This window comes from Caretta caretta, chromosome 22 (assembly GCF_965140235.1).
Source record: "Caretta caretta isolate rCarCar2 chromosome 22, rCarCar1.hap1, whole genome shotgun sequence".
Classification (NCBI taxonomy): Eukaryota; Metazoa; Chordata; order Testudines; family Cheloniidae; genus Caretta; species Caretta caretta.
This window is the reverse complement of record NC_134227.1, coordinates 22,420,779-22,435,504: the sequence shown is the minus strand read 5'-3', so window position 1 is coordinate 22,435,504 and position 14,726 is coordinate 22,420,779. Positions and strand designations below refer to the sequence as shown.

The 14,726-nt window shown below is 50.9% G+C and overlaps 1 protein-coding gene across 2 annotated transcripts in view; it reads left to right on the top strand.

Moving 5' to 3' along the window:
- The window catches only part of PCSK7 (proprotein convertase subtilisin/kexin type 7), a 68,730-nt gene that overhangs the window by 5,338 nt on the left and 48,666 nt on the right, over nt 1-14,726 (top strand). The window contains exons 1-5 of one of the 2 annotated variants that reach the window (XM_048827621.2): nt 8-153; nt 5,834-6,346; nt 7,182-7,316; nt 8,343-8,508; nt 14,370-14,460. In XM_048827621.2, coding sequence (XP_048683578.1) covers nt 5,846-6,346; nt 7,182-7,316; nt 8,343-8,508; nt 14,370-14,460 — 893 coding nt within the window. In that variant the 5' untranslated portion in view covers nt 8-153; nt 5,834-5,845. Of the gene's footprint in view, nt 1-7; nt 154-5,833; nt 6,347-7,181; nt 7,317-8,342; nt 8,509-14,369; nt 14,461-14,726 lie in introns of those variants that run through there. The other variant, XM_048827622.2, reaches the window with a different exon arrangement.

Below are 14,726 nucleotides of genomic sequence, written 5' to 3'. Positions count from 1 at the left end.
GGGCGGGTTCCCGGGACGGGCGGACGTGACGCACCTGTCATCGGCTACACTGTATCCTGGGGCCGGTGCGGGCTGCACGGGGCGACCAGCCGCCGGAGCCGGGAGGGACCGAGAGCGCCCCGGGCCGCCCCGATCCATGAGGCTCCCTGCACGGTGAGGGCTGCGGGGAGCTGGGGTGCAGAGCAAGGGGCCCTGGGGAGCTGATGGGGCAGCTGGGGGGTGCGCTGCAGGGGCAATGGGGGCAGGGGCACTTGGGGGGCAGAGCAGTGGGGGGCAGGGGAGTTGAGGGGGTGCGCTGCAGGGGCAATGGGGGCAGGGGCAGTTGGGGGGCAGGGGAGTTGAGGGGGTGCGCTGCAGGGGCAATGGGGACAGGGGCAGTTGGGGGGCAGAGCAGTGGGGGGCAGGGGAGTTGAGGGGGTGCGCTGCAGGGGCAATGGGGGCAGGGGCAGTTGGGGGGCAGAGCAGTGGGGGGCAGGGGAGTTGAGGGGGTGCGCTGCAGGGGCAGTTGGAAGGCAGAGCAGTGGGGGGCAGGAGCAGTTTCCGGGCACAGGAAAGGGACTAAATCGAAAGCAGGAAGGAGGCGAGGCGGGAGGCTCGGGCGAGGGGTCAGGGAGCTGGGCAGGGGGGCAGCATGGGGCGGGCATAAGGTGAGAGGAAAGGAAAGAAGTGGGCAGAGAGAGCTTAGAGTGGGGACAGAGTCCGGTAGGGGGCCCAGCAGAGGAAGCCAGGGGAAAAGGGAGCAAGGGAGTTAGGGGTCCCTTGTCCTGGAGAATGACAGCATTTCATTCTTCCCTTAAAGGAGTTATTTATCCGACTCCCCTCCTCCTCCAGTCCCCCAATAGCTCTCTCTTCCCATGTGTTTAGGAGGAGGTTCTGGGAAAGTGCAAAGTGTACCCTCTTCTGAAGGGGCTAATCCTGTCCCGTTTGCTGGGGGCTGGACAAAGACACTTCTGCTGAACTTTCATATATCCCTGAATATCTTGGGCACGCAAAGAGCCAGGAGAATAGCACTGTCCAATAGCCTGACACTCGGTTGGGAGTCACAGTTTCTGGGTTGCTATCCTGCTCTGCCACTGATGTGGCTGTGTGACTTAACTTCCCTGTGCCTCCTTTCCCCCACATGAGTCAGGAATAAGACTTGCGAACAATGATTACTGTGTGCAAAATACCTTGGGATCATCTGAGAATAAGGTCTTATAGAAAATCAAAATGTTATCTATCGTAATTATGTTATTTATTTGAGCATAAGCTTTTGTGGGTAAAAACCCCAATTCTTCAGGTAAAAACCCCACTTCTTCAGATGCATCTGAAGAAGTGGGGTTTTTACCCACAAAAGCTTATGCTCAAATAAATCTGTTAGTCTTTAAGGTGCCACTGGACTCCTTGTTGGTTTTGTGGATACAGACTAACACAGCTACCCCCTGATACTTATTGTAAATATGATTATTCAGCGGCCTTTGTGTAGTTTTATCAGGTGGTCTGTCTTTGGCTGCTTGTTTTCTCTATTTCAACACCACCCTATCTCTTCAGGAAGTGGGGAAACTTTGAAGGTTTTAGCAGCTGGTGTGTTCAGAAATTTACAGCTATCAGTTTGCTCCTTAGAGGAGATCAGTCATATAAAAATACCCTGTTTGGGGTAGGGTAGATCTCAGGATGAAGAAGGATAGAAACCTGGCTAAAGGCATCCCATATGCTGAGTTAGCAGTTGTAATCTGCAATACATTTCCTCCAACTACTATCTACCACTTTCTGAGCTGTTCATACTTTGTTCTCATGCTCCCCAGCTCTTGGCATGTTTCCGTCTCCCAACATCTAGGCCTGTTTGATTTTCTTGAGTGTCATGGAGTCATAGAATTTAAAGGCATTCTAGGTGCTGAGCAAGCAGATGTTGCTGGTTTAATCACCCCCAGGTCTTCCTGCTCTGAGTTGTTTTCCTTTTCTAACCTGCACTACAAAACCCTACAGGTTAGAACAGAACAGAGTGTGAACCAAGATAAATAGGGCCCATGACTAACACTGAGCATGACAGAAATGCAATGATACTTCTTTGGAATAATGACTCTAAGGGTGTGCCTAAACACAGAAGTTGCACTAATTGAACTAAAGGCTGGTACTCAACCACTTCAGTTAAATGAGTACAACTTCTATCTGTAGATAAGTCCTAATAGTGAAGTCTTTAGGGCTGCCAGAGGTCATGAATATGCTTATACAGACTTTCATGGGGGTACTTCTGATTGTCAGTTATACGCAAGGCACTAGAAAACATGAACACTGTAATTCTTGCAAGTGGGTATGCATAAAGAGCTACATGCATGGACTTTTCAAACATACTGTGTGAACAACTCAAGGGTAGATCATGCAAGTGCTTTCCTGGCATAACTATAGCTTTGCTTCAAACAAACCATTTAATAGAGGGTAAATAATAAGTAAAACTTGAGGCCTGTCAATTCAGAGGAACATTCATGTTATTAGTTCTGTGCATGTCCTGTCCACTTGGACGTTAGTGAGTGAGTTTCAAAGTGAAGCTGTTACTGCCTCAGTTAACCATTTACTAAGAATATTCTGTATTTTCTAAGTGCAGTCAAGGAGCATTTCATAGAAGTTAATTAAGCCTCAAAAATCTTTATAGGGTGGATAAATATCCCCATTTTATAGTTGGGTAAACTGAGGAGAAGTGACTATTGAGTGTAACTGATACTTTGGCTCACAAGACAGCTATTGTGCCTTGCAGAAACTTTTAAAAAGTGGGAAGTTACTGATTTGCTAAAACTGTTCACAAAAATAACCTTTGACACAGAGCCCTACTGTTTCGACTGAGCAAGCAATGTCCTAATTGCAGTAGACAGGAATCAAAAAATGAGTAAGCAGCAGTTAGTGATTATGCAGTTGAAAATTAATGAAATACAACAAAGTCTGGAAATGGACTAAAAGTGGCCAGTTGTAGGGCTGGTTCTCACAGACTGTGCTATCTACTCTCTTTCTGTTATGTGTTGTCTAATTAACTAATTATTTAATATATCCAGTCAAGTTGACTTCTGAGGGCTCTTTAATTACTGAACAAATTCAAACCTTACTAAAACCCTTGTTGGAACAGTGTCCATGGCAGAGCTGGGAAAGAAACCCAGTTCTATTCCCTGACCCAGTGGTTCCCAAACTTGTTCCACCGCTTGTGCAGGGAAAGCCCCTGCCGGGCCAGACTGGTTTGTTTACCTATCACGTCGGCGGGTTCGGCCGATCGCAACTCCCAGTGGCCGCGGTTTGCTGCTCCAGGCCAATGGGAGCTGCTGGAAGCAGTGGCCAGTACGTCCCTCGGCCTGCGCCGCTTCCAGCAGCTCCCATTGGCCTGGAGCAGCGAACTGCAGCCACTGGGAGCCACAATGGGCCGAATCTGCGGACGTGGCAGGTAAACAACCCGGCCTGGCCCGCCAGGGGCTTTCCCCGCACAAGCGGTGGAACAAGTTTGGGAACCACTGCTCTAGCCCCCTGATCTGACCCAGTTGGTTGGTTTGGAGTAGTGTCTGCCGCGTGATTGTGTTTTTGTCACTCAGTGTGCTAATGGGAAACACTGGACATTGATCTGAAAGATTTGAGATGGAAAGGGAAGCTGAGGGCAGGATACATAACACAAGAACCAGGGGTCACCCAATGGAATTAATAGGCAGCAGGTTTAAAACAAATATAAGGAAGTACTATTTCACACAACACACAGTCAACCACAGGAACTCATTGCCAGGGGATGTTGTGAAGGCCAAAACTATAACAGGGTTCCAAAAAGAACTAGGTAAGTTCTTGGAGAATAGGTCCTTCAATGGCTATTAGCCAAGATGGGCAGGGACAACAGGGGATGAATCAGAGTAGCAGCCGTGTTAGTCTGTATTCGCAAAAAGAACAGGAGTACTTGTGGCACCTTAGAGACTAACCAATTTATTTGAGCATCTGATGAAGTGAGCTGTAGCTCACGAAAGCTTATGCTCAGACAAATTGGTTAGTCGCTAAGGTGCCACAAGTACTCCTGTTCTTTTAGGGGATGAATCAGTTGATGATTGCCCTGTTCTGTTCATTCTCTCTGGAGCACCTGGCATTGGCTGCTGCCGGAAGACAGGGTATATTGGACTAGGCAGTATAGCTGTTCTTTTGTTCTTTTTTGTTTGTTTTTGACAGTGGTCTGCTTGTGCAGAGTCTGTGCCTCCTGGAGCTTAAAAGGAGCACTTGGAAAAGGCAGATGAACCGTGAACTTGTGTGACCTTTTCTGACTCAGCCACTTAGTGTAATATTTCAGTGAGCAGGTTGGCTTTGGTCTCCAGCAACATCATGCCACTACGGAAACCCCCCTCTCCCCTGCAATCTGCAGATAGTCTTCTGGATCCTGGCTTGTGGTGCATCACTTCATAATGGAGATATGGGAATGCAGTGGACAATGGAATGTTACCATCTAGCAGCCTATCTGTCTCATGGGGGGAGGGATAGCTCAGTGGTTTGAACATTGGCCTGCTAAACCCAGGGTTGTGAGTTCAATCCTTGAGGGGGTCATTTAGGGATCTGGGGCAAAAATTGGGGATTGGCCCTGCTTTGAGCTGGGGGTTGGACTAGATGACCTCCTGAAGTCCCTTCCAACCCTGATATTCTATGATTTGTTCACCCTTGAAACTAAGTGTTGACAATTCATTTGTGTGAGATCTCTTATCTCCATTACACTTTTTAATGAGCCAAAAGCCAGTTACAGTCATTCATGTTTCCTTTTCACAATAGGTTGTGATTTTTTTTTAATTGCCCCTCCCTTCCTGTTCCCTGATCCTTTACCCATCATGAGCATTAGTTGCTGATGGTGTCTGACAGGAATTGCACCCCACTGACGTATTTCACATGCTTGTAAACTGAGTAGGGGGGAAAGCTCTTGTGTAATTGTTAACAATTAAACTGCTGGTGAGGTGAAGTATCACAGAGCTCCAGTGACTATTAATGCACTAGTCCAGGCACATGATGGGGTCAGAGGCGGGCGGGGCTGGAGGGTATGAATATTCTCACTCCTGCATGAAGTGGGACTGGCTTTCAGTGCAACATGCCACCGAAACCCAAAGTCAGATCCTTGGTTGTGGAGTTTGAAATGTGGCCTCAAGTTACGAGCAGGTGAGAGTCGGATCACAGAGAGGAAAGCAGTGGGTTCCTTCTGCTGGGGACAGGCTAGGAATATGTTTAAGGAGACTTTCCAAGAAGGATCTGGATCTCAGATGTGTCCATCTGATGTGAATATAGAGGTGTTGTAATGTTTTGTTTCTGTGTAGCTTTATATTGTTAGCCTCATGCCTCTTCCCTGTAGGCTGGGGCACAGCTGTCTGAGCAGAGCCAGAGGAGGAAACGATCAGGCAAACTGTCCTTTTGTTCTGCCACTCAACAGCATTCAAAAGGAAACCCAAGGCTGGAGACTTTTTTCCCTGTTGAGCCTCGGGTTGAATCTGCCCAATGGTCAGTGATCCCAGGAGACAAGTCAGCAGTTTGTCTGGCAGGCAGTAATTTCAGTCGCCCACAATGGGTTCATGGCTGCCAGATGACAGGATATTTTCTCCTAGGTTGGGTGTGTCATATTCAATTCCAATTCTAACATTATTGGAAAGGCAACTAACTCCATGACAGTCAGCACACAAAGAAGCCTGGTGCTGCCCTTACTGTACCAAAGAGTTCTGCAGAGTCCTGGCTTCGTTTTAAGGGCGAGCTTCTCGGAGGGATGTGGGGCTTTCTGGTCCAGAGGATGTTCAGTTATGTGCTTGGGGGTGAAGCCCCCAAGCCCAGCCTGGTCGTGTGAAGGACTCTCACTCTCCGTCTTTGCCCTCTGCAGCCCGCTTGTCTGATGCCGCATTGGAGGAGGAAGGCGCCATTATGGAGTGCTGTCATGGAGGCCACCCTGTGTGTCCACACGTGCCTTTGGCTGACTGCAGCCTGGACTCCCTTGCTAGGGCCAAATGGACTCGCACAGGGTTCAGAACTCGATCCTGGGGCTAAAACCCAGGAGATGGCGCAAGGCTCTGGAGAGTTAACCTGGGCCGTGCACTTGCATGTGCCGGAGGGGCTGGCCTCCCAAGAAGAGGAGCTGGAGCAACAGGCAGACGAACTGGCCAGGACGGGAGGCCTGGTGAACCTGGGCCGGATCGGGGAGTTAAAGGGCCGATACCTCTTCACCCACCGTCCGAATGACCAGACAGAACGGGGACCTGAGGCAATAAGGAGACGGGTGGAGGCTTTACTCGCACAGCATGGCCGCGTGCGGTGGCACTCTGAGCAGAAGCTTCTGAAGCGCTCCAAACGCAGCCTGCACTTTAATGACCCCGAGTTCCCCCATCAGTGGCATCTGGTGAGTGTCCTTCCTGTGCGAGTGGTTGTGGGATCTCGCTGCTGCCAGCAGGGTGAGCCCTGGGATTCGCCTGGAAACGGGGGAGGGAAAGCGGCCTCTTGGAGATCGGAAGGGATTTCTTTCGTTACTCCGAGAAACAAAGGAACTGTTTGGCCCAGTTCCCAGCGCACAAGTGATCGTGTCGCCAAACCACTGCCCTGGCTGGGTCCCTGGCTGGCATGCTTGGCAGATAGGGCAGCGAGCTCCTGTCCCATCCTTGGAGGTGGTTCCCCTAGGGCAGGGGAATGCCCTGCCTCTCTCTGGGCTGTACTTCCAGCTCCCAGGGCTGGTGATCTAGCACCTTTCACCAGCGGCATGCTCACTTGAAATCAACTGGGCCGGGAGAGTGGGAAACTGACCTGTCCTGGTTCTTACTGGAACAGGGAGGTGGCAGAAAGAACACGAACCTGAGCAGAGGCCAGACAAAGCATTGTGCCGGGAAAATGTCCTGCATTTCACACTGGTATGGAAGTTCCCAAGCCCTCCTGCTGCTGCAGGGGATAGGTACCAGTTTAAGGCCTGATTTTGTTGATTGATTTGGGAGTGCCAGGCACCCACAGCTCCAGCTGGCCATTGGGAGCTTTAGGTGCTCATCGTCTCTGAAAGTCAGACTCTGTCACAAGGCCTCTTGCACTCCCAGCCATCAGCTTCATGCCCTCCCCTAAGCAATGACTGAGAGCAAATGCTCCTGTAATCTGCCTGGGAGCCAAGATCCCTGTGTGCTCTGACCCTCCTTCCCCAGCCGCTGCCCCGGCTCTGCTGTTGCTCACCTCTCCTTCTTTCTGCCGGCGCTTAGAACAATCGGAGGACCCCGGGAAAGGATATCAACGTGACGGGCGTGTGGGAGCGGAACGTGACAGGCCGCGGCGTGACCGTCGTGGTCGTGGATGATGGCGTGGAGCACACCATCCAAGATATACAGCCAAATTACGTGAGTACCCCACAGCCTGGCTCTGGAGTGGGATGCCCCAGCTGGGTCTGAGATAAGAGCAGCCAATCGCCTAAAGCAAGTGGCTGCCTAGGTACAACCCAGACATGAAACTCTTCGCCTGGTAGCTCCATTGTGGCAGCTGCATGGCTGTTCACAGGACTCAGGGCCCATTAGCAGCAGCACCACTTAATCCCCCTGGCGGTGTCTCGTGTGCCGTTGGTGCAAGTCCTCTCCCGCAGTCCCTCCCTGTCACTGGAATGGGGGAGACGGGGCTTGGAACCAGAGGCTCCTGCTCTCTGGTGGCAGTAGCTGGCTGGCCTGGCGTGTGTCTCTTGTGTGCAGGAGGCTACATGAACACTGCACAGACTGCTAGTGAGCAGCAGATGTCTGGGGCCTGCTGTGCCAGGCGAGCCAGCTGCTCGCCATAGGGCATGAGTATCGGAGGTGCCCACCTGGAGCTCTTACAAGCTGCTCCCTTAAGCAGAGAGGCAAAGCCAGGGCTGCTCACTGGGAAGGAGCTTTCCCTCGCTTGTGGAAGGAGAGGTGGGGGTCATGTTTGCTCCCTTCTCCACCCCTGCTCCAGGGTGAAATGAGGGCACTTTGCCTTTGTTTGCAATCGTTTCTGTTGGCTGAGGTGCCTCTGGCTTTGGGTGCTGCAAACGTTCCCTGTCTCTACTGGCAGGCTGGGCAGAGAGCAGCTACATGGGGAGAGGTGAATGTCACTGTGGGGGAATCCTGGGTATGCTGTGAACTGGCTGGGATGGGGAGGAGGACATCTTTTCTAGATGCTAAAATGTCATTGCATTTGACTTTACCATTCCACTGCCCGTCAGGACACCAGTGCTGGTTCTGCTAATATCCTTCCACAGTGATACATAATGGGGTTTGGTGACTAACCCACATGGACCCCTGCCTCTGCATTCTTTAAGCTTTCAGCTTTTGCTTTCCAGGCCTGCTAATGTGGTATTAAATCTGCTTTCTCCAAAGAAAGGAGACCTCTAAGCTGCAGTTGTTGGTCTGTTTCAGAGCCCTGAAGGCAGCTATGATTTGAACTCCAATGACCCCGACCCTATGCCCCGCCCTGACGCAGAAAACGGGAACCACCATGGGACCCGGTGTGCTGGTGAAATCGCAGCTGTCCCAAACAACGGCATCTGTGCCGTGGGAGTTGCCTACGGCAGCCGCATTGCAGGTATGCCACCTTTGTATGCTGAGTTTGGTGCCTTTTTCAGTCCTCTCTGCTGTGTATTGTCCCCTTGTCTAGTGGGGTGGTTTGATTGGCGTGTGTTGGCTTTGCTCCCGTGCCAAGCTGTTTGAATCCGGTTGGTGAGTTAGTCAGCATTTTTGCAAGGGAAATGCCAGGGGTATCTCATTTCCCCCCGTGTGTTGGGGGGTTTGGATGTTGTGGGTTGGCTTGGACCCATTTCTGTATTGCTAGAACAGCTGTTCCCTGCACATGTAAGTTAGGTCGACATTGTAGGCAGCAAGGGAGCTTCCCAAACAGCTACGCTATGGCCTTGTGCACTTATGGCCTCATGCAGGTGTCCAGGAAGCCAGTATGATGGGACAGGGCAACTGACTCGCCCTGTGGTTTGGAGAAAGTCTGGTTTCTGTTCAGCTCTGAAAGTGGCTGGGCCCCAATGTCTCCACAGCATGAGACTCCCCACTCCACATGCGAGAGGCTGGCTGGTGGATCTTGCACTGGCCATCGGTGCTTTCCATTCACACACTGATCCAAAAGCTTCCTGCTTCGACTGAAATGAGTCTTGGATAAACATGCACTCTGGTGCCAAGCAGTTTGGTTCCCAGAATCCTTTCCATACCTTGTGATTCCAGTGAAGTGAAGCGGTGTCCCATCCCTGCAGACCTTGTTGTTCACCTAACCCTTCGTCTTCGCAGACATGATGTGCACAGACGTGGCTGCACTCTGTTCTGTGCAAAACCAGGGAAACGGTTCCTGTTGACTTTACCCTTTGGTTTTAGTAGGTACTGAAACCACCTTGACGCCCATTGATTTCAGGGAGAGGATTTAGACCCGCAACGGGGGAGGGTCCCAGAGCCCAGGCTCTCCGCTGAAGTTTTATAGCCCTGCAGTCCAAGCCGTGAGCCCAAGTCAGCTGGTATGGGACAGCCACAGGTGTTTTATTGCTGCACACACACACCCAGTGGATGCCTAGGAACTTAATAGTCCTGTGTTTTCACTCTGTCCAGCAGATGGTGCTGTTCTCCTTAGAATGAACCCGAATGTCCCATGAGCTGCAGTAGGTTAGCACTAGCCAGCATTCTTGCGGTGCGGGGTACAGCCACGGAGACCGTACACTGCACAAGTAAAATGGAACCGAAAGAGGAGACTAAAATGCAATCGTGCTCCTGCCCGGTTAATTTGTTCTGTTTCTTGGAGCAGTTCCCCCTGCCCATGGCTTTTCCTGCACAGCCCCTCAGTAAGTGTGCACTGCTGTATGACCCCTCTGTAGTGTGTACCTGCCCGGCTCCTCCCTGGCTTGGAGATTTTGGTTATTGCCATTGGAAAGTGGAGTTTATTTAGCAGAGTGCAACAGGAAGGATGGGCTTGTGGTTTAAACCATGGGGCTGGGCATAGGGCGGATCTAATCCCAACTCTGCCAGGGTGACCTCAGGCAAGACACATCTTTTCTCCGTGCCTCAGTTTCCCCACTGGAGAAATGAAGCTCTGTCCCTTGCAGAGGAGGTGAGAGCATAAATGAATGTCTCTCCCATGCGTTGAGGTAGATCTGTGGATGGAAGGTGCTATAGATATGCAGAATGTCACTACAGTAATTAAATTGGGTGCCAGCAGCCAGATTTTGTTCTCTAACTCAAGAGCATAGTAAATTGAACGATACACAGTGTTACCATCAAATGACCATGGGTTGGAGGGGAGGAAGAGGGGAAAGCCAGCTGCACTCTAAACAAATTCCTGAGGAATAAACTGAGTGAAGAATCTGTGCTTGATAAGAGCGATCAAACCATAATCTGAACCTGCCCCTGAGTCTGTGAATTGGGTACAGCTCAAGCAATGCAGGAACCAGGCAGAGCAGCCTCTGGCTAAGGGGCGGGACAGAGGATGTCTCCCTCTGCCAGGCCTTCACTTGCAGTCCTGAGACCACACATGGCTTGGCGCAAGCCGGCCGATCTCAGACAGCTGGGAGTGGTGCAGGGCCAGTGCTGCCTTCATTCGACTTCTTTGGCACTGGGGCAGGGACTGTTCCACTGTGACGGTAAACAAGGCACTTGTGCTGCACCGGCCTGGAGCGGAAACTGGTGGGTGTTTCCTCTGTGGTAGAGATTTTAACTCAGGCGTATGCATGGTTTCCATTTGTAACATTGTTTGCTCACCTAAACTATGATGCAAAACCGTTTGACTATCGACTCTTTGGTTCCCTGAAAACATGAGTCCCGTTTAAGCTTTCATTTGTTTATAATCTAGCCTCTGGAGGCGGGGTTACTGTACTGTCAAATACTCAGTGTCTCGATCACAGAAATCTGGTAGTTCTGCAACTTCGAAGCCTTTCTAATTAATAATATATTGAGCAGATACATATCCGCTTCTGCCATAACGGATCCCTAAATACTTAGCAACCTATACGTAATGGGATTGTTTCGCCCACTGCTGCATTACAGCTGGGTCTGGGGTGGAACGCATCAGCTGTTTAACAGTGCACAGCTGTTTAACACCGGACCAGGGGGATGAGGTAGATGAGGCTTTCTTCCGGCAGCTCACGGAAGCTACTAGATCACATGCCCTGATTCTCATGGGTGACTTTAATTTTCCTGATATCTGCTGGGAGAGCAATACAGCAGTGCATAGACAATCCAGGAAGTTTTTGGAAAGCGTAGGGGACAATTTCCTGGCGCAAGTGCTAGAGGAGCTAACTAGGGGGGGAGCTTTTCTTGACCTGCTGCTCACAAACCGGGTAGAATTAGTGGGGGAAGCAAAAGTGGATGGGAATCTGGGAGGCAGTGACCATGAGTTTGTTGAATTCAGGATCCTGACGCAGGGAAGAAAGGTAAGCAGCAGGATACGGACCCTGGACTTCAGGAAAGCAGACTTCGACTCCCTCAGGGAACAGATGGCCAGGATCCCCTGGGGGACTAATATGAAGGAGAAAGGAGTCCAGGAGAGCTGGCTGTATTTCAAGGAATCCCTGTTGAGGTTACAGGGACAAACCATCCCGATGAGTCGAAAGAATAGTAAATATGGCAGGCGACCAGCTTGGCTTAATGGTGAAATCCTAGCGGATCTTAAACATAAAAAAGAAGCTTACAAGAAGTGGAAGGTTGGACATATGACCAGGGAAGAGTATAAAAATATTGCTCGGGCATGTAGGAATGATATCAGGAGGGCCAAATCGCACCTGGAGCTGCAGCTAGCAAGAGATGTCAAGAGTAACAAGAAGGGTTTCTTCAGGTATGGTGGCAACAAGAAGAAAGCCAAGGAAAGTGTGGGCCCCTTACTGAATGAGGGAGGCAACCTAGTGACAGAGGATGTGGAAAAAGCTAATGTACTCAATGCTTTTTTTGCCTCTGTCTTCACGAACAAGGTCAGCTCCCAGACTGCTGCGCTGGGCATCACAAAATGGGGAAGAGATGGCCAGCCCTCTGTGGAGATAGAGGTGGTTAGGGACTATTTAGAAAAGCTGGACGTGCAAAAGTCCATGGGGCCGGACGAGTTGCATCCGAGAGTGCTGAAGGAATTGGCGGCTGTGATTGCAGAGCCATTGGCCATTATCTTTGAAAACTCGTGGCGAACGGGGGAAGTCCTGGATGACTGGAAAAAGGCTAATGTAGTGCCAATCTTTAAAAAAGGGAAGAAGGAGGATCCAGGGAACTACAGGCCAGTCAGCCTCACCTCAGTCCCTGGAAAAATCATGGAGCAGGTCCTCAAAGAATCAATCCTGAAGCACTTGCATGAGAGGAAAGTGATCAGGAACAGCCGGCATGGATTCACCAAGGGAAGGTCATGCCTGACTAATCTAATCGCCTTTTATGATGAGATTACTGGTTCTGTGGATGAAGGGAAAGCAGTGGATGTATTGTATCTTGACTTTAGCAAAGCTTTTGACACGGTCTCCCACAGTATTCTTGTCAGCAAGTTAAGGAAGTATGGGCTGGATGAATGCACTATAAGGTGGGTAGAAAGCTGGCTAGATTGTCGGGCTCAACGGGTAGCGATCAATGGCTCCATGTCTAGTTGGCAGCCAGTATCAAGTGGAATGCCCCAAGGGTCGGTCCTGGGGCCGGTTTTGTTCAATATCTTCATAAATGATCTGGAGGATGGTGTGGATTGCACTCTCAGCAAATTTGCGGATGATACTAAACTGGGAGGAGTGGTAGATACGCTGGAGGGGAGGTATAGGATACAGAAGGACCTAGACAAATTGGAGGATTGGGCCAAAAGAAATCTGATGAGGTTCAATAAGGATAAGTTCAGGGTCCTGCACTTAGGACGGAAGAATCCAATGCATCGCTACAGACTAGGGGCCGAATGGCTAGGCAGCAGTTCTGCAGAAAAGGACCTAGGGGTGACAGTGGATGAGAAGCTGGATATGAGTCAGCAGTGTGCCCTTGTTGCCAAGAAGGCCAATGGCATTTTGGGATGTATAAGTAGGGGCATAGCGAGCAGATCGAGGGACGTGATCGTCCCCCTCTATTCGACATTGGTGAGGCCTCATCTGGAGTACTGTGTCCAGTTTTGGGCCCCACACTACAAGAAGGATGTGGATAAATTGGAGAGAGTCCAGCGAAGGGCAACAAAAATGATTAGGGGTCTAGAACACATGACTTATGAGGAGAGGCTGAGGGAGCTGGGATTGTTTAGCCTGCAGAAGAGAAGAATGAGGGGGGATTTGATAGCTGCTTTCAACTACCTGAAAGGGGGTTCCAGAGAGGATGGCTCTAGACTGTTCTCAATGGTAGCAGATGACAGAACGAGGAGTAATGGTCTCAAGTTGCAGTGGGGGAGGTTTAGATTGGATATTAGGAAAAACTTTTTCACTAGGAGGGTGGTGAAACACTGGAATGTGTTACCTAGGGAGGTGGTAGAATCTCCTTCCTTAGAGGTTTTTAAGGTCAGGCTTGACAAAGCCCTGGCTGGGATGATTTAGTTGGAGATTGGTCCTGCTTCGAGCAGGGGGTTGGACTAGATGACCTTCTGGGGTCCCTTCCAACCCTGATATTCTATGATTCTATGACAGCACAGCAATTTAGGACAGGTGACTTAAAAAATACTGTCTCCAGCTGAGGCTGTAGGGGGGCTGGGCAGGCAGAATAGAATTGTCTGAATTGGAATTTGGCCAGGATGCCTCAGTCCTAGTGAAAAGCACCAGGGGCTATTTGGGGACCCCAAGGGCACATCTGTGCTGCAGCTGGGATCGAGCCTCCCAGCCTGTGTAGACAGACTCGTGGCAGCGGGACTCACGCTAGCATGCGAAAGATAGCCGTGTTGCTGTTACAGCACTGGTGAAGGCTCGGGCTAGCCACCTGAGCTAGGCGGGGGGAGGTGCGGATTGAGTTTGTAAGACGAGCTGGTGTGAGTCTGTCTCCACAGCTTACTCCCAACTCCAGTGTGGACATACCCCAGGAGGTCAAGACTTTGGCCTTCTGTCTCTTCTGACCCACCCTTTCCCCTTCTCTCATCCCTTTGCCTCCCTTCCCCATCCTCCCACTCCAGCTCCCAAGTTTAGAGCAGAGACGTGCAAATCACCCCAGTGACCTGACACTGCTTCCAGCAGCCCCTCGTGTTTCACTGGCTGACTCCTTATCTGCCTCTCCTTGCCCGGGTGTGAGGGGCTCTGACAGTTTGTAAATGGGAGGGTTGGGCTTTCCATTCACTAGCCCAGAATGAGCCTCTGTGTGGCTTGACTCAAGCTCTAGCCTGAGTCCAGGGAATCCATCTCCGGTTACTGCCTTGGTCCTGGCACAAACGAACCAGTTTGGCCTGATGCTGGGCCCATAGATGTCCCTGCTGGGAACCTGCTGAGGAGTTGGTTCACCCTACATCCATTACAGTAACGCTAATTGTCCTTTGTTGTGCAGGCATCCGCGTCCTGGATGGGCCCCTCACAGATAGCATGGAGGCTATCGCTTTCAACAAGCACTATCAGATCAATGACATCTACAGCTGCAGGTGAGCCCAGAGCTCCGTGCTAAGGTCCTGCCAAAACATATGGTACAACTCCCCTTAGCATGAGTGGTGCAGAGCCTGGTGCTGGGCTACCTTCCCGGGATGTTCTGGCAAAATCAGAGCGCTGGTTGTCTGAGTGTTACAGGGCTGCTGCCCCTCTCCCTCCACACCAGCTCCCTTCCCTCTCTTCCGCTTCTAAGGAGCAGCTCGGCCGTGAGCATCAAAACCCGTAGCATCTTTCCCCTTTGCGTGCTCGCATTTAAACGAGA